At 51.0% G+C, this 23,902-nt stretch overlaps 1 protein-coding gene across 1 annotated transcript in view; it reads right to left on the bottom strand.

The window, feature by feature from the left end:
* The window catches only part of PDIA5 (protein disulfide isomerase family A member 5), an 89,157-nt gene that overhangs the window by 30,531 nt on the left and 34,724 nt on the right, over positions 1-23,902 (bottom strand). The window contains exons 6-10 of the mRNA XM_014829564.3: positions 20,735-20,827; positions 17,736-17,796; positions 12,744-12,811; positions 5,818-5,909; positions 5,654-5,725 (exon numbers count right to left, since the gene is read on the bottom strand). Of these exons, the coding sequence (XP_014685050.1) occupies positions 5,654-5,725; positions 5,818-5,909; positions 12,744-12,811; positions 17,736-17,796; positions 20,735-20,827 (386 nt within the window). The remainder of the gene's footprint in view (positions 1-5,653; positions 5,726-5,817; positions 5,910-12,743; positions 12,812-17,735; positions 17,797-20,734; positions 20,828-23,902) is intronic.

Below are 23,902 nucleotides of genomic sequence, written 5' to 3'. Positions count from 1 at the left end.
TCCGTGACCAGCTGCTCTGAGAGGCAGGCTCGCAGGTGTCCTGTCTCACTCAAAGCTGAGGACAAGACTGCTGGTGACACAAACTCCCAGCTGCTTTACTGCCACAAGCACTTCTGCCAGAGCACCTCAACGCTGCCTCCCTCGGGACAACAAACATGAAAAGACAACCAGTGCTGCCTGCGTCTGAGAGCCCACAGTAAAGTGTCCAGGGCTGAGAATTCACGAGAGCAATGTGGCCAACACAATGGACCTGCCACCCCGCCACGTGGCCAACACAGTGGAACCCACCACCCCCACCCCACCCTGGGTGGGGTGTGACATCACCCTCAGAAACCCTCTCTGGAACTTCTGCCTGGGCCCTGCTGGTTCCCTCAACCACCCTGGTCCCAAAAATGGAAAGTGACAGGGAAAGGGCAAACCACGCTCAGCCCGTGTGCACCCAACATCAGAGGGGGCTGGTGGTAAAAATCATGCTTCGGCATGAGTTACCAGCTAGACAATGGTCCCAGAACAACACGAGAAAACCTTAGTTCCTATAACTGGGCTCAAAGCACCAAGCCCTCAAAACACCACCAATTCCACTTCAGGGAATTCATCTCTACAATACACCTGCACACATCGAAATTACATGCATTCAGGGGCCGGCCCAGTGGTTAAGTCCGCGCTCTGCTTCTGCGGCCCAGGGTTTGTGGGTTCGGATCTTGGGTGTGGACATGGCACAGCTTGGCATGCCACGCCGTGGTAGGTGTCCCACATATAAAGTAGAGGAAGATGGGCACGGATGTTAGTTCAGGGCCAGTCTTCCTCAGCAAAAAGAGAAGGACAGGCAGCAGATGTTAGCTCAGGGCTAATCTTCCTCAAAAAAAAGAAAAGAAAAGATAAGAAAAAGAAAATTACATGCATTCAAAGGTATGCACTGTAGATCATCTGTCAGCGCAAAGACTGGAAACAACCTGGTGTCTGTTGGTAGGAGATGATTAGGTCAACTGCAGTCCATCCACACAACGGAGGGCTGAGCATGTAAAGAAGAACAAGAATGCCCTCCATGCACTGATGTGGATAGATTGCAGGGGTGCACAGAACAGTCCATGTGCTAGCTTTTGCATAAAATAGGGAGAGATAAAAAAATTCTTATTCACATTTGCTTGTATCTGCATACAGAAACTTATCAAAGTTGTTACCTCTAGGGGGTGGAAGGGAGAATAAGACGGAGGAAACAGGTGGAAGCGAGACTTTTCAATGTATAATTTTTAAGTATCTTTAAAAAATTATTTTAATTATGTAAATGGAATCTATTCAAAAGTTCAAATAACTTTTAAAAATCCAGCAAGAGCACACCCACAGAATGGAGAAGTCATGGCTTAGCAGCAGTACAAACATATGGAAGCGTGTGAGAAACTTCTAGTTAAACATGGAGGAGAAGACACGCCAAAACCACTAAAATAACAGTACAGGAGTTAAAAAAAAAATATATTAAACCCACAGGAGCAAAAAGAACAGGAACGAAAACAACAACAAAGAAAGAAAAAGAGGTCAGCACAATTTTAGAAAACGAACTTTGCAGAACAGACGGTGGAAACCCGCAGTGCTGGGTGCGGAGACGGGGCAGGGCCCTAGAACTGCACTGGGGGCAAGCCAAAGGCTGCAAGGGACCCAGGGCACCACCTCCTGGAGCAGGGCGGTGGCCTGGGCTCAAAACAGAAGGCACACTGAAAGCTTGAGCCGCTGGGCCCTCGGATCCTGCCCCTCATCTCTAGCCAGGTGAGGCCCCCTCTCCCCCTCAGCAGACAACAGGAAGTTTACGTTCTGGAGAGAATCGCAGAGCTGGGCCCAATGGTAAGAGGACTTACGAGAAAGAGAGGGATGGAGTAGAATTCTGAGGCCAAAACACTAATACCAAATTGTGCTTTTTACTATCTCTCTCCTTGAAAACCGGGACTCCCTCTTATCTCTTTATCTCCTGCACCTAACACACAGCAGATTCCCAATAAATGCTTTTTGAATAAATGATGAATGGTTCAAGAGAAGAATGGTTCAAGGAATTGGAGGGCTTAACCTGGAGAGGAGAAGACAGGGGGAGCACAATAGCTGTCTTCAAGTATTTCAGACTGCACAGGGAAGACAAATTAAGATTTGTTTTCTATGGTTCCCAAAAGGAGAACCAACACCCATAAGTGGAAGCTCCAGAGAAAGAAACTTCAGCTCGAGAGAAGAACATTCCACCTGCAGCAGGTGAGAGGGAAAGAAGCCAAACTGGGAGTCAGAAGACCTGGGTGTGAGTCCTGTTCCCTCCACTCACCAGCCCTAGGGACTCGGGCAACCAACTCGACTTAAGACGTCTACAGGACAGTGTATTTGCAGGCTTTTCTTTACCCACCTCTAGGAACAACTAGACAGATAATGGGTGTGAGACACTTTCTAAATCTATTTCCTAGACATCATTCATAACCTAAATCATGAGAACCGTTCAAACACAAGCGAGCAACCTCTCAAAACAAGCAGAGGCCCTGTTCTCTGAGGTGTCTGAGCAGGACTGTGGTACCCACATCTCTCCGAGAGGCACGCGAACACTGAAAGGGAACTGCTGCGGGCGGGCTCACTGACTGACTCTGACATTCCCTTCCAATCCTGGGACTCTGATCTCCCCGGCTCTGCAGGACCGGGAAGTTCAAACCAAGTGGATCCTTGCCTGAGGTGGGTGCCTGTGCCATGGAGAAGATGCAACTCTAAGCATCTGCAAGTTGAGAAAACCATTTTGTTTTTGTGTTTGTTTTGTTTGTTTGTGTTTGTTTTCAGTTCGCTTCTGGTCATCTAAAAACACACACGCAAAACGGGTAGCTGGGCCAAAGTGGATTACCACTTCTGCACTCTACCTGCCAAGCTCAACTCAGCAGTGTGAACTCTGAGAGGGGGGAATGAGAGATGCAGCTGTCAGGAACACAAGTGGCCACACCTGCCACGATCAGCACAGCTACCCCAGAGCCCTGGGACACTCTGAACTGGGGCTCCCCAGTGGTCCCACACCGTGCCCACCCACACCGTGCCCACCCACCAGGTCACTCCGAGGGTGGGGTCCAGGCTCTTCCCTCCTGGGCTTCTGAAAGCATCTGGAGAATTAGCAAGGCTGGGTCCACCCTCATCCTTCTACACTTGGCTGCCGTAAGCCATGAGCAGCCAATGGAGAGGCCCAGGGAAGCAGGAAAGGTGGGGTGGCTGCTACCTGCCAGGACTCAGGGTAATCTGGGAAAGACTTAAAACACCTGGCACAGGAAAACCACATGCAGAACTGGGTATGGGCAGAGGGGAATCCGGATTGAAATTTACCACAATATCACAACATGTTATCTTTGGGTAGTGGGGGGGCTTTTCTTTTTGCTTATTTTTAAGTTTTTGTTATATTTTTAAGTTTTTTTTTATAATAACATATCTCATTTGAATAGCCTTAAAAGTCAGAAAAGATTTTTTAAAGATTAAGCCAGTGGGAAGCACAGTGACATCACTAGCTCTTGCCAGGCATGACATGAGGCAGCTCACTGGGGGTCCCTCAGGAGGTCACCTCCCTGGCCGCCCCCGTGCTGGAGCAGTGGGCTGCAGTCATGCCTCGGGAGGAGCTGCTCCCCCATGTGTGTCCCCAGCACAGTGATCACAGGGGGCTGGTGGCTTGAAAGGGGCTGCCCAGGCAGAATAATACTGCCTTCTCTTCCCCGGAGCTACCCCACCAACCTCAGCTCGGAGACCAAGGGTGAACCAGAAGCTGCTAATAAGGTTTCCTTCCCATATCGGGTGAGGAGAGGGAGGAAGGCGGAGGTGGGAGATGGGGAGGTGCCAGCCCAGGACAGAGATCTGGAGGCAGCCCTGGGGTTCCAGCAGGCCAGAGCAGAGGCTGATGGAGGAGCTGGGGGGTGCCGTGTGCAGAGAGGAGGGGGTGGGGGGCAGAGTGACAGGCCCCGGGGGGGAGATAATAACCTGTCTCAGAAACTCCACTGATGGGCTCCCCTTGTCTAGGGTTAGCAAGCAATTCTGAACACTTTTTTTAAAAAACCAGACTGTATCCTTCCAAAAAGATACGAGTGTATTCTGAAACCAGAAAAGGTTAGAGAAGGGGAGAGAAGCAGGCAGATTTTATGCTCCGGTGACAAATGAGATTGCTATTTGTTGAAACCTTCTCCCAAAGCAGAGTGAGATATATCTGGCTGGAGGAGAGGACATGCTTATTATCAAATGAAAAAGGAAAACAGGGGCACGAAGGCCCACGTGAGGACGACCAACACATGAGAACAGGGAGCTGCCTTCCCAGGCCGGGGCTGAAAACGAGGTAATAGACGGGGACAGAGATGTGAAAATGTTTCCAAGAAATAAAGGGCGCTACGCAAACACGGCGCTGCCGTTGTGTTTTATCTCTGGGGCCCCTGGGAACCAAGAGAACAGAAGACTGAGAGTTTCAACCTTTAGAATCTAACAGTTTGTTTCTTATGGGGGGTTTTTTTGGGTACAAAATTTACCCTCCTTTCCCATTCTAAAAATACACATTTCAACCTCTTTATCTTTGGATAACGAATTCTATAATCCTGTGCCCCTCAGGTAAAGATGTCAATAAATATCCACCACGCTGGTAACAGGAAGGTGTTGAGGGGCTCGGAGCAGAACTCGGGGGAGCGGACTGGACCATGGGGGCTGCCAACCGGGGTCAAGCCTGGCCCTGCCACGTGGGAGCCGCAGGGGCTGGGACAAGCGACTTCACTGCTGTGCTCAGTTACCCACCTGTAAGGGTGATCATACCATCTCCCTCACAGGGCTGCTCTGAGGATTACGTGAGAACCCACAGAAAGTGCTTAGAACGGTGTCAGCCAGAAGTGGAACCCAAAAATGTTTGCTGTTATTACTCCAAAAACCATGCACAAATAGCCACACGCCAGCAGTGCCTGGTAAGAGCCAAACCTGATGGGCAAAGCGCCAGGCAAGCAGGGTGAGCCCCAAGCTGGGCCGGCCCAGGGGGGGTCCAGGAGAGGCGGCCCCTCCCCAGCTCTGGTCGTGGGGCAGGGCTGGGGAAGACAGACTCCCTGTCCAACACACCAGTCAGGGACCCACCATCACGCCCAAGTCACACGCCTAGTGAGGCAGGGGCTGCAAGTGAGGGGTGCTTGGGTTACCAGGATCCAATCACATCACAACACAGGGACCACAGGGTGCGGTGCAGCAGCATCTGTGGGGAGCGCGTGGTGAAGGCAAAGCATCCTGCAAACCCAAGGCATTCGCATGTTTCTCAGCAGCTTTGCAGCACCTCACACAGTGTTATGTTTGAAAGACGCGTTCAAGTGACAATTCTATTTACAGAGAGACCTGCAGTGGAACCTCTCTCAAACCTGACATCCTGGGTGAGAAATATCTCTACCCATCAGAGAGATAGGAAGGGGAAAAACTATTTAAAATGCAGTCATCACAGCCAAAGTCACAGCCAATCCTCCAACTCCTGCATCCTAAACGCACAGAGACCCCCACCCTCACCTAGATGCAACCCAGAAACAGCTGTGTGGGCAGTGCATCCTCATTCTCTTCCTCAAACTCCAGCCAGAGCCTGCCACCAGGCATCACCATGGGGCCTGGCCAATGCCCCTCCCTCTGGGCACCCCCCTGAGGCAAACACCCAACTTACTTCTTCATCCACTCCACAATGTCCTCCGCTGTAGACCCATAGTGGTCATACTGCAACAGAAACCGTCCTTTCCTGTGAAACGTGGAAAGACAGCAGGGGCTCAGCCAGCGTGCAAACACCATCACGGAGGAGAATGAGCTTCAGAAGGTAAGCAGGGGACTTACTCGAAATAGCAGATGGTGGGGTAGCCGCGCACATTGTACTCCTCCTTGATGTTTTCAAATTCCGAGGGGTAGACGTTCATCCCGGCCAGCACCTAGGAGCAAAGGGAGAACAGACGGGTCCACCCTCTGCCTGGCAGACGCCCTTCCCTTGTCCATGTGCCGCCCGTCCAGACATCCAGGGCAGCAGCGGAGAAGGCAAGTGAAGCCAGCTAGGAACGACAGCTGGGGGCTCTGGAAGAGGCAGGCCTCTGGGCCTGAGTCTGTCCTTCACACAGGCACTGCCCTCTACCTGCCCTGCAAGAGGAACCATCCCAGAGCAAAAACAAAGTTCTGAGGGTTCAGGAAGAAACCAGGTCTTGTTACCAAATTAAAACAGGGCCAAGAGTGGGGCCACTGCCACCCCGGTCCATATTATACCTCCTCTCTGCCCAGGTCAACTCAGGGAGCACTCATGGAGACCCACTCAGCCACTCCACAACGTCTGCGCACACCTGCCCAGCTACTTCGTGGCCTGTCCTCAGTGTGTCCGCCTGGGCTTCATGCATGACGTTTTCAGACTTCACATCTCATATGTGGCCAAGGAGAGACTGTGGTTCTCAGGACGATTCCCCTGCCTAACTCTTCACCCTCCAGACCTTGCGAGGGCTCCCCAACTCTTTCCTCCTGTTTGTGGCCCTCATCTATGGCCTGATTCGACCATCATTCCAAAGTCTGAACATGTTCTGGTTGCTGGGATCCACATCCCAAGCCCCTGAATCAGAAAGGAGACTTTAGGTAGCTGTGTTACTGACGAAAGGGCTAAGTGCTAAGAACAACCAGAATACAGAGTCCCCTAAAACCTCTCTCCTGGAACGGGAACCGTCTTCTCCAGGGCTGGCTCAGGAGGCCCAGAAAGAGAACTTTGAATCTGTTCTCATAAGAGAACACAGACAGGGGGCTGGCCCCATGGCCGAATGGTTAAGTTCACACACTCTGCTTCAGCAGCCTGGGGTTTTGCTGGTTCAGATCCTGGGCATGGACATGGCACCGCTTCTCAGGCGATGCTGAGGCGGCGTCCCACAAGCCACAACTAGAAGGACCCACAACTAAAATACACAACCATGTACTGGGGGGATTTGGGGAGAAAAAGCAGGGAAAAAAACAAAAGAGAACATAGACAGAGTACAGACACAGGAAGGCTGCTCCACAAAGCAAGGTGGCACAGGAGAGGGGAAAGGAAGTTCAAAAAAGCCAGAAGCAGGTACAGAAGCAGAGAGAAGTCATCCAGGAAGCTGAATTGCTCAAGAATACATCAGGACACACAGGAAGAGAAAAAGGAAAATAGTAGTTTCAGTGGACAATGACTTCATTTGAAAGACTGCTTCCACTAGGAGTCACGTGATCGTGGGCAAGTTACTCACCCTCATGGAGGTGCCTTGTTTGGAAGACATGGGTAATGAGACATCACAGGGCTCTTAAGAGGACTGAATGAGACAACCCATGCTAGAAGTTTTGGCATAAAACCTCAATAACTGTCAAGTTCTTTATTTCCTACCAAATCCTGCCGGTGCTACCTGTGGCTCCTTGGAGGCGTCTGAACACGTCTTTCCAACTGTTTTAAGTACCCAGGCACAATGCCTGGCATACAGTGGGCACACAATAAATGCTTGCTAAGTCACTGACTCCCCCCCACCCCCAGCCCATTTTGGGATGCTGCAAAGATTACAGGGAGAATAAGCCTGAAATAGAACTTACTAGAAGCCCTGGAACTCTCTAAAAGCCATTCTGTTCCTTCCCCCAGAATGACTCTGCAGCCTGTTCCAGTAATATTTGTCTGCTTTAAAGTTCATTTTTTATGTCTAATTGATCTCCCTAGTGTCAGTGCACATTCGCTGCAAGATTAATCTTCCACATCCTCCCCTTTTATTACATCACTTCCCTGCACAAAACCTTTCAATTCCACTGAATACAGTCTAACGGCTAACTCCACATTCAAAGACCATATGCTCCCTCTCTCATATCTGGATTCTCCCTTCTTATAAAACCCTTCATTATATACCTGCTAGAGTCTTAGATTTTTTATTCTCGCAGGAATGAGACAGTCTGAGGTTTCTGCAAGGGAGGAAGTTGGACACTTTGCTCTTTAAGGCACCTTGCACCGGGCAATATGCCATAGTGGCGAGGAGTAAGGGCTCAGGGCGAGGACACTGGGTTTGAATTCTAACTCCTCACTTCGGAGATACATGTCCTTGAACAAATCCCATTGCCTCGGTGCCTCAGTTTCCTCATTTGCAACCACCTCCTGTGGTTGCTGTAAAGATTAAACGAGATAACCCAAGTAAAGACTAACACTCAACAAATGTCAGCTGTTTTCATTCACACTACTAAGAGGCTCACGTCTCCAGAACACATGCTGTGCTCTCCTGGCCCTAATGTGTGCCTCCTAGTCCCTTTGCCCAACATGTCCATTCCTCATCTCTCAGCACCAGCGAAGACACATCCATCCTTTAAGGCTAATCAAATCCCACCTCCCTGGGCAGCCTTTCCAAACCACCTTTGCTTGTGGTGAGCTCTTAATTCTCTGAGTTTCTGTAGCACTTCTGTACCACTTGGGGGGCATTTATTAGTTAATGAGATAAATATTTTTTGAACAACTAAGTATAACTACTTTTTGGAGCTGGTAAAGCCAAATGAGGCAAAACTGGTGTCACTCTAGGAGAAGTTAAGGCCACAAGGCCTGACACTGAGCCATGTGGGCTTGGGGCCGTTCAGTGGGCACGACATGCCCTTCCCCGCGTGCAGCCCGTGTCTGACGGGAACAACGAGGGAAGCCTCACAGGGGGCAGCACGTGAGCCAGTGATCCACGGAGGGTAAGCTTCCCACAGACACTCCGGGAGGAGAAAACGGAGGCCAGACAAAGCGAGAAGTGGCTGGAGAACCGGGGCTGTGTCAGTGTGACTGGACCATGGGCACACAGAAGGGCGCAGGAAGAGAAGGCTGGGTGAGCTCACTGAGGTCACTTTGGAAAAGGCTTTAATGCCTAAAAACCAGGCCTTTACTCAGGAGGTGCTGGAGAGGTACTGAGGCTTTCCCAGCTGCATTTTTTGAAGCTGGGCTGTGAGGGGGAAGTCACAGGTCAGGGAAACAAGTCAGCAGTCGTTGGCGACCATCCTGTGCGTGCTGACCAGGGCCCGACCAGGACAGTGGGCAGAGAGAGGATGGCGGAGTGCGGGGGGAGATGTCAGATGAGGCCCAGACAGAAGGCGTGTGGCAGAGGACTGGGTACTCGGGACGAGGCGTGAAGGAAAGCTGGCATCTACTAGATGGAAAGGTACTGAATTTTATTTTAGACATCCTGCATTTGAGACACAGGGAGAAAAATCCAGACTGAGATATCAAGTGGTCTGACACGTGGTACTGGAGCTTAGGGGAAGGATTCTGGCTCCATGGAGCTACATTTTGTTGAAGCTATGGATGTGGAAAAATCACTGAGGGACAGACCACAACGAGACAAGCAGAGCACAGCGCCAGGCCGGTGCTCCAATGTGCTAATATAAAAGAAAAGAGGTGAGAAAGCAGAGCCCTGGGAGCACCCCCATTTAGTAAGTGGGGGGAACAAGAGGCACAGAGCAGTGGGGCGGGGGATTGATCATCGTATCTGTGAAGAGTCTGTAGGTTTTATTTTTTTATTTAAGATTGGTACCTGAGCTAACATCTGTTGCCAATCTTCTTTTTTTTTCTTTCTCCCCACAGCCCCCCAGTACATAGTTGTATATTCTAGTTGTGAGTTCCTCTGGCTGTGCTATGTGGGACACTGCCTCAGCATGGCCTGATGAGCAGTGCCATGTCTGTGCCTGGGATCCAAACTGGCAAAACCCCAGGCCACCGAAGCAGAGTATGCGAACTTAACCACTTGGCCACAGGGCCGGCTCCAGGTCTGTAGGTTTTAGAGCTGTCTCCACACACCAGACCATTTCCTCTTCACAACAACCCAGTGAGGTGGGCAGGGTTGGCATTATCCCCCCATTTTACAGATGGGGAAACAGAGGCTCCAATCTAAGAAGCTGGCCCAAGATCTCCCAGCTGGTCAGCGAGAGCCAGCACCAGAGTCTGATCTGCACAAACCTGTCACCATTACCAACCCATCTCACGGTGGGCCCTTCACGGCCAAGGTCACCAAAAGACGGGGCAAAGCTCAAAGTCTCAGTGTGGACGTCGACACCCAGCAAGGCTGGGAAGAGGAGATGGAGGGGGATGGGCTTGTCCTGATGGCTGCGCTGAGACAGGGAGCAGCAACGGCTGCTGAGGAGGATGTCAATTAGCAGGAGGAGATGGGACAGATGCCGATGAGTCACCAAACGTCAATGACAGCAAAACAGAGGCAGATTTGAGTTTGGAAAATGGCAAAGGCTGTGCATCCCTGACCTGGCCTGGCTTCTGTCTAAATGACATCATTAGGTTGGACACCTTCCAAGAAATCTGTAGAAGAGGAAGATTTCTGACCTTTGCCACAGACATGACCAGCTGAAAAGGGCTCAAAGTTCTTTGACAGAGATGACGGGGAGATAGGAGGCACTAATCCAGCCAGATTTCAGCACACAGGAGGGGTAAGCTCTTGATTTCTGGGGACTAGCAGCCCATCTCTGCCCTGTGTGTGAGGACAGAAAGGAATCATGCCCTACTTCCGGGGAGCTGTGGCCGCACCATGAGCCTGGCCTCTGGAGGCCTCCTGCAGTGGGTGGTGTCCGTGATGGCCAGGACCCTTCCCCCTTCATGGAGCTGGGAAAGAGAATTTTTCAAAAGGTGATTTCCTAAGAAACTAAGGGGGAACAGAACAAACCAAACCCCAAGCAAGAAAATACAGAAGCAAGGAAACAGATAAGTTCACACAACACAGATGCCTCAGGCCGAGGTAACTAACACTTGCCAAAGTTGGGCTTGACCAGCCAGGCTCTCCCGGTACCTGGATAATCCTATCAACTTCTGTAACACTGTCCAGTGAACCGGGAGGGTCATGTTTTACATTTCTCAACCTGGGCCCAGGCAGGAGGAGCAGGAACTGTTTTTGTCCTTTTTTCGAATACCCTTACCCCAAGTAACTTTCAGAGCTAACCTTGTGAAAGCCTGGTGTGAGCCTAGGGCCAAGGAGGAAGGTCCCCATCCCACAAACGTCTTTCCCACTTTGTCCCTAGTAACTGATGCTCTGAATGCCTTTGAAAAAGGGAACATCACTTTTAATGTAAATATAGAGCTTAAAATAAGATAATCATATTATAATTAGTATCAACTAGTGAACAAAGTGATCTAGAACAAAAGCAAAGATGGGCGGACCCGGCCATGTGTGGCAGGAACGGGCTCTGCAGGAGCGCAGGAGGGACCTGGAGGAACGCTGAGTTTGGCAGGTGGATGCAGCATTGGCTGAGAATCTTCCAGAAGGTGCATGAGACTGGCACCAAGACCTCGTCTGCTTTGGTGGGGCTGGCCAGGGTAATTCGTGATCTGATTGGGGCTGGAGCTGTTTACCTCCCACAGCACCGCAGAGTTCGGAAGTGGAGCTGAGCAGTTTTCTAAGTGCATGCAGGTGCAGGTAGGGAGAACGCTGTGAATAATTAAGTCTCTTCTCCAGGCGAAATAATCTTAAAATGTAGTACCTATTGATAGGCTCCAAAATGCGAAGTGGAACTTTCCCAGAGTGATGTGTGTGTGCCCCAAGGCCAGACGTCTCCAGGCAAGTTGCTAAAAATTCATTAGTGAGAAGCAGGCAGGACCTTGTTGTTGTCCCAGAATGAGGTCAAAAGAGAAAGCACTGGTTCTCTGCAAGCCAATCTTGTAGCCACCTAGCAGGGCTGTCGCCATGCCCAGGTGCTGCCATTTCAACTTTTTAAATTGACTCTGAACTAATCACCAACTTAATTTGACCATAAAGATCATGATGCATTTTTAAGACCTCAGAACTCCCTCAATGGGACTTTGGCCAACGCCCCTGGATGGCTCCTCCCAATGACCTTTCATGAAAGGTGTATGGATTTTTCCACGCTCCCTAGAGGACCTAGCAGTTATTTTTCTGTGGCCACCAAAAAAAAAAATGACCCAAAACCAAACAAACAAAAAACCCAAAACCTCCATGGCTCAAAGTACAAAAAAGGACAAACACATGGCACAGAAGAGACAAGCCTGGCAGGGTGGGAGAAAGAGACAGCCAGGAAAGGCCAGTGAAGTGGTCTTGGACGTGGTGAGGTCTGATGGCCACGCCCTCCCCTCCTCCCTTGCTGACCATCCTGCTTGCTCCTACTTCTCTGGAGGCCCGTTTCCTCAGTGACTCCTCTTCCCTCTCCTGTCCCCTGAAGACAACCTTGTCCCCTGTCTGCCCCCACCCTCGCACACTCTAGTTCAGAGAATGCCTGCATGTTCAGGTCCCAGCTCCCGCTCTGGCTACCTCTTCCTGCTGTGGTTTCCACGGTTCCACAGGAACCACAGAGCCCTGGCGAGTCTGGCAGGAGACTGCCTCGTGAACACACCTGTGCTTTGGGCCCACCACTGCTGTCACCAGGCCCCTTTCTGTGCCACTGGGCTCCCTGGCATTGGGGCCTCGGCCTACTCTGGAGCACAGCCCCATTAATGCTGGACCCTGATGGTGGGATGTTGGCCCCGGCCTCCCAGCAACACCATAGGTGCTTCTTGCTGGTTTCCTGGCTATTTCATCACTGGCCTTTGACAGGCACCAAACTCGCCGGGTCCCAGCAACTCTGCGGAGTTCCCAACACTCACTGGGGACAGGCCTTTGTCCACATGCCCCAGGGCAGCAGGGTCAGCAGCAGCAGGGTGAGTCCTCATGATTTCAAAACCTACCATTCCCCCACCCTACAGCCCTCCTCCATCATCTTCCCAGATGGGGGGGAAGTCCAAGAGCCAGCAACCCACCCCTGGACCGTGGGGCCCCACTTACGGAGTGGCCACGCAGCTGGGTTGCAGCCTTCTGGAAATGCGGCATTATCCTCTTGCACATGCTGCACCCTAGTCACAGGCAGGAGAAAACCAAACTCGGTTACAGTGGCAGCTGGGCTCCTGGGCTTGGCCCTCGCTCCCCTCAGGCCGACCTCTGCCAACAAATACTTATCCAGCCTCCAGAAGCGCAGGATGGCCCTAGACTCTGGGGACACAGAGGACAGGAGGCAGAGGCCCTTGCCCCACGGAGCTTACAATCTCCATGGCATGAAACAGGACACAGCCCAGCAGTCACTCAATAAATGTGGGACTGACAGAGCAAACGGGACACAGCTGGAGAAGGGCAAAGCACTGAATAATTTAGAGCCAACGACGAGTTCAACAGGAATTCAGGAGCCAGAATACGTGCCAGGAAAGCACCCCCTTCATGCTCAGCTAAAAGCCTCCCCCACTGCCTAGTCAGGGGCTGCAAATGAGCCTGTATCAAATGCCGTTAGACAGAAAAAGGACAACGACAAACGCAATGACTTAGGGATTTTCGTGCCCCTTTTCCTTTATTAACAAGAATAACTGTGCGGTGACCGGAGGCAGGCCAGGCATGAAAGAGGTTGGCCCTGGCCCCATGGGAAGAGCACCAGGCCAGGATCGGAACATTCAAGTTCTCATCTTCCCTCGACTTGCTGGATGGCCCTGGACAGGTCACCTCCTCTCCCTGGGCTGCTGCTCCTTCTGACAAATGAAGGGCGTTGGACCAACAACCTCCGGCCCCTTCCAGCTCTGACGTCAGAGGATTCTGTGATGTCTTTGGGCCAACCCTGTCTGGGGTTCTGTGGCCCGCCATAGTCACACTCCTCTCCTGGGGTGGAAAAGCCCCCCAAGCCTTGGGGTACTCGGAGCCAAGGTAGCCAGGCCACCAACACCTACTACTACTTCAAAGTGACCCTGATTTAAACCCACCCCTCTCCTTCAACCAGAGCAGGCCACGTATCAGCAGTGACCGTGCAGGACACAAGCACCAGCTTCCTCACACGTGAGGAATTCTGACATGCCAGGCTGCTACTCTTTCTGACAGCCGCTCTGCTGCAAAACAGGCTTTGAGATGCATCTGAAGGCTGAAGACACCAAAGCTGCCTGGAACCCTGCGTCAGGCTGGATCTCATCTCAACACGGCACAGCGGGCACGGGCCATGCGGCAGCAGGCTGACAAGCTCTGATGCATGTTTGGCTGACACCTTGGCAGGCCGTGGGCAGAGTAATTCGGATCAGAGAGGTGCTCTCACCCATGGAGCCAGACACAGACTGGAGAACTGTGGGCAGGTCAAAACTCCCCTGGGACCACCGGAACGTCCCCAGCACCAAGTCTACAAGATGTGATGGAGGCTATTTTGACACGCAACTCTCAAAAGGCCCATGGTCCCCTCCCCAACTTTCCTGCCTGGCAGACAGATGGGTGCACACACATCTTAAGACACATTAAACCTGGGCTTAAGTTCATGCCATCAGGTCAGGCTCAGACTCAGGGAGACTCAGCAGAACAGGAGATGTTGCGAGGTCAGCCACAGTGTGACCCCACAGCATCTGCACTCAGAAGATAAGATGCGCCTCTCCCCAGCAGCTGCCACCACAGCACGGACCCCACAAGTGTTGTGAAGGAAGGAATGTGACACTTGTCAGGCAACTCTGTTCCCACCGTGGGGATTCACAGAGAGAAGGGAAACAGGGACAACAACGCGAACTGCACCGGATGCCCGTGCTCCACCAGGTGAACGCCACGAGGTAGGGACAACGCGGGGCCACACGGCAGAGGAAGGAGCTCGGCTCTGGGGAGAATGAGACCCAGGTCTGCAACTCCCCATGACCATTTGCTGCCTGTGTGACTCTGGGCTAGTGACATAAGTGGTCTGAGCCTCAGTTTCCCCATCTGTGAAGTGGAGACAGCACCTGCCCTACAGGCTGAGGGACGGAGCCAACACCTGGGAGGGCCGACGGGGCCAGGAACCAGCAGAGAGGCTCAGTCAACACAAGGCCTGAGAGTTTGCCTCCTGCTCCATGGTGGGCAAACACTACCGCAGGGAACGAGGATGTCATCCCACAGCCCCGGAGGGAAAATGAGGGGGCACACTTGCAGCCCTTCACCCACTCTTTACCCAGTAACGTGATGAGATGGTGGAGTCCGACACCCACTGGGCCACATTCATCAGGCAGGAGCTTAATTTATTACCTGTCCCCACCAGTATGGCCTCTATCCTCCAGCTCTGCCAGTCTGGAGCGAGATCATTCCCCACGCTCCCTAAATGAGTGGTAAGTCAGCCAGCTGTGCCCGTGGGTGGAGGCCAGCAGCACTGCTGAAGAAGTTATCGGGGCAAAGAGGTGATGGAAGAGTAATAGGAAGCCATAGGCCACGCCAGTTTCTAATTGACCTTTACCAAAAACAGAGCTGGCACTGGGACCCTACCTGAGTTTATCTTGCAACTGATTTAACGGGGAGACAGGGGAAGAGATAAGACTAATGATCTCTCTCAAACCCCCAAAGTTAGATCAGTTAGCCCTTTTATTTTCTCATTAATTCAGTCAAGTGACATTTGCTGAACAAACAGGAGGTCCTGGGGACCCAGATTCCTTGTCACAACTAAAGGCTCCCACTGCCTCTGGGTTCATTCACCCCAAATGTGGTCAAAGGATCAGAGTTCTAAAAGGCTTCCCAGTTAGGGAGTTGGTGTGTTTCCCAGGAATAAGCTGAATGATGAGGCCATGCAGGCTTGATTGTGTAATAAAAGCACAAGTCTGTTTCATTAAAAACAACAACAAAAGGAGGCGGCCATCCAACCTGGCCCCTCCACCGCAGGTGTGAAGATAACAGCTCCGAGTTTTCATCCTCCCTCCCCCAGTACTAATTGCTCTGTGACACCTACATGGAACCTAACTTCTCCCACCCCAGCTTTCTGTTACATAAAGATAGCAACTATGCTCCCATCTCTGTCTACTTGAGGAGTGGGCTGGGCACGCTGCAGAAAGTCTGGGGCATGAGGGGTGGTGGCACACACATTCAGGGGCAAACTGCTGGTGAACCACTCTTGGTAAGTGATTAACTAGTGTCATCACACTGAAACCCGCACGGTTATGCCATGACCCAGCCTGTGATGTGTACTGTGCCCTGGCATACACTCTGTCTCATTTAACTAGCATGTTGAGTCCTGAATGGTGCTGAGATAAACCAAAGGAGGCCGGTCCTCAAGGGGCTGCGTAGGCGGACAATTCCTGAAATTCACAGCTGGGGAGTCAGTAAGATCCCTCCAAGGAGAAACAAAAAGGGGAAAAGCAACCAGTGAACATTCCTAAAGAGCATGACCGAGGGGTAAGCTGCAGACCGCTCTGGGCAGAGCTGGGTCTAACAGCAAGTGGCACAGCAGGGCTTCTTCCACAGACAGGCACAGCCCTGGGGCAAGCACAGTGTCTGGGGGAGTTCAGGTGGGAGGACACCTAGCAATCAACATGGGCTGAGGAGAGACTGTTGTCACAGTGAACAAGCCACAGGCCGGGGTCAGACAGACCCACCAGGGCCTCACAGAAGGCATGCGGCTGGGGAGGTGCGGTCACCAGGGTGGAGGTGGGAGGGGCCTTTGCTCAAAGAGCTTCTCAGGGAGGGGGAATGGAAGCTGGCTTTCCACAGTAAACAGAGCCTGGTGCCACACGATGCCGCCCACCACAGCCACAGTCACGCCTGGACATACCCACCTCCCACCACACCCAGCCCCTCTCCAGCCTGTAGGCTCTGGCTGCCTGAGGGGCATCTCTGTTCCTTAAGTCATGGCTCGAAGGGCCTTCCACAGGCTCTAATCCAGGGCTTCTCAATCTGTGGGAAGGGCCATTCACACGCAGGTGTAGCCCACACAGGGAAAAGCTGAGGCTCTGCCGGGCACACGGTCAACCACTCAGCCCTGCTGCTGTAGCCTGCAAGCAGCCAGACAACATAGAAACGAACGGATGTGGCTGTGTTCCAACAAAAGTTAAGTTACAAAAAAAGCTGGCCAGCCCATGGGCCATAGTTTGCTGACCCTTTATTAGAGGGTTATGAAGGAGGAGGAAAAACCAGTAACTTTTAAATAAAACAGAAGACAAAGGAAAAGATCAGTGTGCACCAGATCTGGTAAAGTGGGTGGCATGTAGTAAGGGTAAGTATAGTTTTGTGAAACTCCTGTTTCAGCTTATTTACATATAATTTACATATACTTATAGTACTGGGTTACAAGGTAAAATATTTTTAATACTGTGAAATGCAGTCAAAAAGTTTGAAAGCCACTGCCCTGATCCAACCCCCTTCTCTTAAAGAAATGGAACCTGAGGCACAGAGATGAAGGACTTGACAAGGTCACCCAGCTCAGTGGTGGCAGAGCTGGAATCAGAACCCAGGTCTCTGCTTGTCATCTCAACGATCTTGTATTCCCATGGCCTCTTGCCTCATACAGAGACTGAACCCAAGTACGGCGCCCTTTTCTCCCTGGTCCTTCCAAGTGGCACCAGCAAGGTGAGCAGGAGCCAGAGCTGGACCAGTGGCTGCCCCAGAGGCCGGCCAGGCTCTGGACGGTGAGCAGCAGGTACACCTCAGAGCATGTGCCGAGGCTGAGGTGTGGCTCCAGCAAGCACACAGCAGGCAGGAAAGGGGCTCCAGGCCCACGGGAGGCAGAGGGGCAGGGGAAGGCGGAGGCACCTGGAGAGGGACCCGTGTATTTGCTGGGTGCAGCTCGGAGTGAAGCGGCAGAAGGATGCCAATTCTAGTGAGAGAAAAACTGACGTGGACAGCAGGAGGGGAGGAGCCAGATGAAAAGGCAAACATGAAGGAAGAGAGGCACAGACGGAGAGCTAGAGTGAGCAACGGGGAGCGGCATCCTAGGTGAGAGACCGGGGGCTAGTTCCCAGCACCCCCTTGCAACTCCCAGCTGCCCCCCAAGAGTCTGAACAACCAACTCTAGCCCAAAGGAGAAAGGTCACTCACAGGGTGCATAGAACATCATCAGGAGTGGCTTCTCTTCCTTCTTCAGGAGCCGTCTGAAGTCCTGAGGCACAAACAGAGAACACGCAGGTCACAGACAACAGAGTACCGAAGGCGCCATACCTGCAGGGACCTACAGTGGTGGGGGGGCGGGCGAGCACTTCAGAAACCCCACAGTCTGACCTGGGGAGCAGAGGATCCAGTACAGAGTCGTGGCATGTGAGGAGCTGAAAGAACCTCAGAGACGATCCATTCTAGACTACCCTCTCATATTACAGATGGGGAAACTGAGGCCCTGGGGGACAAATGGCTTTCCCAAGGCCACTTGGTGGGATGAAGTAGTCAGGACCAGGCTACTAGCCTTACTTGAAGCTTCACCTGAATAATGAAAATTGCAAGGAGCTATCTGTATCTCATGAGGCTGTGGACCAGGCAGCCCCTTCTTCATGTGATCTATGGAGCCGTCTTGCTGTGGTGGGGTTGATGTTTTCAGATGGGATCTGCTTGCCACTGTGACACGGGGTTAAACACACACCCGCTAATTTTTCCCCCAGCCCCAGCCTGACCACCACTGCCCATGTCCCCACGAGTCCACTGTGCACACAAGAGCACAAGGATGAGGTGTGAGCCCCCACCCCCCAGAAGGTTACAAGCTAAAAGGATCACTTGTATTCGTAAAACCCCCAGAACAGTGCCTGGCACATCATTAGGCAATATATAATTATTTGTTAAATAAATACAATAAATGTACAAAGACAAATGGTCACAACAGTGCTGATGGAGACTTCCTCCAGCGAGTCAATGATGTTCGGGAAAGAGCACATCTATCAAGGACTGTGGAGAAGCACGATGACGGAGCATATTTTGATTAAATAAGCTCCTCTAACCAGTTTCCAGAGAAGAAAATTAGAGGTTTTTCTCTTTTGAATAATAAGAAAAATAAGAGGAAATTTCAAAATGCAGCTTTCTGGCAGCAACAAGACATTAGGTAAATAGATGATGGTCCATCCCACACAATGGAACACTACTGCGTCGTTACAGACGATGACGAGGAATATTTAATGTTACAATAAGATGTGCATGTTACATTAAGTGGGGGGAAAAGCAAGTTACAAAAGAGCACATAAAATGTAATGACACTTTTCTGAGTAAAAACATTTATGTATGCATTATGTTGAAAGTCTGCGAGGCTGCAGAAAATACCAGCACTGAGCATCTCTCAGTGGGAAAGGATGGAGTGGGTTTTTTTTTCTTTTATGCTTAAGCTTTTTATGCTTAAACTGTACTTTCTAAATTTTCAACAATGAATATGTATTATTTATCATTTTCAGTTGGATAAAAAAGATTACAAATATTTTTGGGGAATTTAAAACATTTTATAATAAATTCTGAAGATGTTGACTCTTGTTTACATAACTAGAGGGTTAAGGCAGAATTAGTAACCAAGATCTTTGACCTTGACTGGGGTGAAGCATGCAAACACTTTGAACATGATCTTCTGGAATCTCTCAAGATAAAACCTGGCAAAAGATCCGAGAAGAAGAGGTTTTTCTGAGCCTGCAGCAATTTGGTTTCATACCCTGAGTAGTAACAAATATTATATTACACTCGAGGATGCTTAATTACCTTCAATAAGTGTGGAAACCTAAGCTAATATGAATCAGCAATTCAAACGTGAATTTGGAACTTTTGGTAATTTTATGTGGGGATTCTATTAGCAGAAAGCAGCTGTACCTTATACTCCTACAGGAGAGAAGACAACACAAAGTGTAACAAGAGGATTGCCTACAGGTGTGGAAAAAATATTTCTGCTGAATACTTCTGGTTAGAGAAGAGTAATCTTAGGAGTTTCAGGCCATGAAGATTTGGGGGAGGGAGGCAGCAGACAATGACCTTCCAGAGAGGCTATAAACACGTACTATCATGAAATCTACCAGGAGCAACAATCAGTCACGCTATTTTTTCATAGCTAAAGGCACAGAGGCCACCACCTCCTGACACTTGTCCCTCTTCCCTTGCCCCCAACAAGCTTTTTGAAAAGGCTTTGTCTTCTATCCAAGAATACTGGCACTTTCTATCTCAGAGAAATGTTGATGCCAGCCCCTTAAGTCAAATCACCACAGACCCTCTTGGTTAGACCACAAAGATCACACAGGATTCCCCCAGGAAGTACAAACGGCATCATTTTCTTTTGGGCTAACAAGCATCAAGAGTCAATAATTTTAAATGAAAAGGGAGAGGAGGCAGAGGAACATAAAAGGTACATTTTATGTTATCAAGATAAGAACATTCTCCCTCCATCTACAAAAAGCACGGCTTGCCTCACAGATCACTTGAAATGTAGCAGAGAAGATCTTGCCCATCCTTTTGTGAAGGCAGAGCCAAATAAGCAAAGCACACACGTGTGCATGACGCACACACACGTACACATGGATAAAGCACACTCAGGTTCGGCAGGACAGGCTTCGAAAGAAGGAGGGTCAAGGCTGTACAGAGACTATAACTCAGAATCACCCTTCCACCCCCACCCCAGCCAAATCCAGAAATTGAAGCTGAAGAGGGTAAATAATTTGTTCAAAGTTACACAACGACTCAGAATTGTAGAGTCCTGACCCCAGTCTCTGGGAATCCAACCCAAACCTCTCAGATGATTCTTTAAAAAAGCCAAAAACCAAAACCCACTTAAAAAAAAAACACAAAGCCAATCCCAGCAACAATCAGATTACATAATAAGGAGAGGACATTTAAATCGCTATTCCTTTCAGAAAAATCTGAATACATTAAAATACATTAAATAAGGCAGCGAAAAACAAATGAAGCTCTCAGGCAGCTAGCCTGTGATGATCTGGTTGTTCCCTCACGAGCTGTAAGACGACGCAGATATCAGGGCCTTGGCCCAGCTCCGGACACTCCCACTTCTCAGTCCCTGGGCCTCTCTCCTCAGGAGACCCTGGTTTGGGGAAGCTTCCCGCATCCATCAGAAGTGATGGGGAATAAATTACCTTTTCACTGTCAATGTGAACCACATCTTTGGCTCCAGGATCTTCCTCCCACAGCGGGGGTCCTTTTGGATCCTTCAGAAAGGCCACTAAGGACTGAGGAAAAGAAGAGAGAAGGAAAGACTCATTTTAGCCAGGAAAGAGGGAGTTGGGGGAATTGGGAAGCTGCCCTGTTATCCTGCCTGGAGACCCCGCTGCCTGGAACGGGACCGCACGTGGCACATGGGCAAACTCTTGGGGTGTGCCACTCCACCACCCACTGACAGCACTGCTAAGAGCACTAAAAATGTACCCACCACCCCCACCAGGACTTTTCAGCCACACGACACCTCACTCTGGTCAACGATCCATACCTACCATGCTTCTTCAGGACAAAAAAGAGGAAATGTGAGACAATTAGTTGGCTCATTCAAACCAGAGACACTTATGCTTCTACTAAATTTCAGCTCCTCCAGAAAGTCTCTCTGATCAGTTTGAATAAAGGTCTCCAGTCCTGTCCAAAGCATTGACTTCCATATTCATGCAGCCACTAAAACTGTCAATTGCATAAGCAGGTAACCATACCTACTTGTGACCTGTTTGGTGTTTCATGACCTACAATGACTTGGAAGTGAGCTGAATCCTGATCACCCTCTGTGGGGCTCAGACCAGGAAGCCCCAGGGCAAGGTGCTCACCTCTGTGGCCACCTGGTTGCTGTATTCTCTCCTTGAAGAGCTCCCTTCTAGACGGCCCAGGATGAAGATCTGACAAAGACCTTCGATAAAGCACTTAACTAGCCTTTGTCAGGTGGACAATTAACTCAAACTTCTGCTCCCCTCGGGGAAGACACATGGGGGGGGTATGTCCCTCTCCGTTCCCCTCCCCACCTGCCGTGTCACTGGCCCAGGACAGAGGAGGCATTCCCTTTCTTCTCCAACAGTCACTCTGGGACGTGGTGCTCTAAGTCTGCGAGAGCCAGGAATGGGGACCAGAAACCAGCCAAGCCTTCACCCCTCCAAGTGGCCTGCAGGGGAGAAGCTGGCCTCAGTGTCCCCCGTCTGATGCACATTCTGTTACTTCTGTCCATTTTGATGGAGCTCCAGTGAGCAGATGATGATCTGGGTGTGTCTGTCGGGGGTAGGGGAGTCTGAGGCGAGAAAGGTTAACACCGCCTTAGTGAGGCTGTGCATTCAGCCCATCCACTGGTCACACGCAGAGGACCTCGCTGAGGCTTATTTCTGGCAACTCCTATTTAGAAAGAGCCACTACAGAAGAAGGGGAGACAGGCAAGACTTCATAGGATTTCATTCAGGTAATGCTCCCTGTCCATCCAAATGGAGCTGAGAAATGCCCCCTGGCGAGAGAAGAAGGGCCATTTGTACCAGGGCGAAGGCAGATCCACCTCCCTCAGTCCCCTATTGAAGCTTCACCGTGACAACATAAGCCACAATGGAACCAGCAGGACCTTCCTGAGAGCCACACTCACCCACAGCTGCAGAGGCACCTGCCCACCTGGGCCATGTGAGAGAGACGCTTACAGGTGCCCACCTGCCTGCTGTTCCAGAAATACCTGGTGCAGGGGGTTCTCAATCAAGGGTGCACAGTGGACTTCGGGAGTCTGTGAAACCCCAGACTCAAGGGAAACACTTACTTTAATGTACGCACACGCACTGTTTCTAGGGAGAAGGTCCCTGGCTTTCAGGAGATTCTCAGTGGGATCAGGAACCCAAAGTGGATAGGAACCACTGCTCTGGGCGGGGCCTGTCCTATACCAGCACGAGCAGAGTTAAAGGGTTAGCACAGCCTCCCCAGCCCACTATGCGCACCCCCCGCCTCAGCATCAACGAGAAAAGATGATGTGGATGGAAAAAGGAAAGAGATCGCCTCTCCTAAGGTAACAAATGAAATTTTCATACTAGCAATCATTGGCTTTTCAGGTGGAGATTCTTCTTCTATGGATGGATGGATGAATAATCCCATCCACAGGTTCTCTCCGAATCGGTCTAACTGACAAGACCTCTGGTGGGAAAGTCTGCAGAGAGAAGCACCTGGGACAACTCCCACCCAGCCGTCTATTCGGGGTGCTCTGAACCTGAGGGAAATGGTCCACACCCACCCCTTGGTCTTCAGGATGTCTTCATGGCTGGGAAACCATACTCGCAGCTCCAGGGCCTCAGGAGAAGGTCATCAGAGGGCCATCTGAGTTTCAGCTTCCCAGCACCTCTGGTCCTCACCACTTCACACACCAAGAATTTTGCTGGACAGACTGCCGACAAGCAAAAGGCCGCCTAAACAGGAAGTTCCCCTCTTTGAGTTTCCTGCTCTTCACCCTCACTTATCTGGCTGCTGGCCTCTCCAGGGGCTGTGGCACAGTCCCTGTGACCAGGCCCTGCTGAACCATACAGGATGATGGCAACAGTAGCCAGAGCATGAGCCTGAGACTGTATGCCCGCCCTGCCAGAGGCTCCACTTTCTCTCTTGGAGAGAGAGGGGCCCAGGAGAAACCCTGGAAGGAAAACTAGTCCGTGACCAAGGAGGGCTTTGGTCTTGGCTGCTTCTGCTGAAAAGCAGAAGCCATCAGGGAGTCACGGGATCACTAGGCCACATCCCCCTGCCCTGGAGAACTCCTGGACTCTAGCCCAGTCCGTGATGGCCCTAGTAGGCTTTGGGGACCCTGGGACCAAGGATGTTCTCTCTCCGCTAAAGACTCTGACTCCGTACGATGCTCAGCCCACTCCCCCTGCTTGCTGAAGCAGAAATCACAGGAAGGAGGAGAGCGAGCAGCTCCTACACACCTGGTCTTTGTAAGGAGGCAGACAAAGGGCAGAACTCGGCTTCCCCGACCCAGGCAAGCTCAGAGCACCCGGGCTCCTTGCTCCTCTCCTGCTACTACAGTTGTAAGCAGCTGCTAGGCCCTGCTCCATGATCTCAGCACAGACTTCTCAGAGGGCCGGCTAAATAAAAACTGAACACAACCTCCCAAACCAAAAAGCCCGTCTCTTCTTTCCATCACTGCATAAGCACCTCCCCATCCCACCAAGCTAAACCATGTTCCTGGGGAGTACGTGTTCTCTCCAAGGACTTCAGTTGATGTCTTAACACAGAATAGGAGGGGTTAAGCAACTCTAATTGGTAGAATTTTCTCTAAGTGTCTAAGTGGGTGTTAAGATGATGAGTAATCAGCTGAGTCT

This window comes from Equus asinus, chromosome 5 (assembly GCF_041296235.1).
Source record: "Equus asinus isolate D_3611 breed Donkey chromosome 5, EquAss-T2T_v2, whole genome shotgun sequence".
In the NCBI taxonomy this organism is placed as follows: Eukaryota; Metazoa; Chordata; class Mammalia; order Perissodactyla; family Equidae; genus Equus; species Equus asinus.
This window is presented reverse-complemented; position numbering and strand designations above follow the sequence as displayed.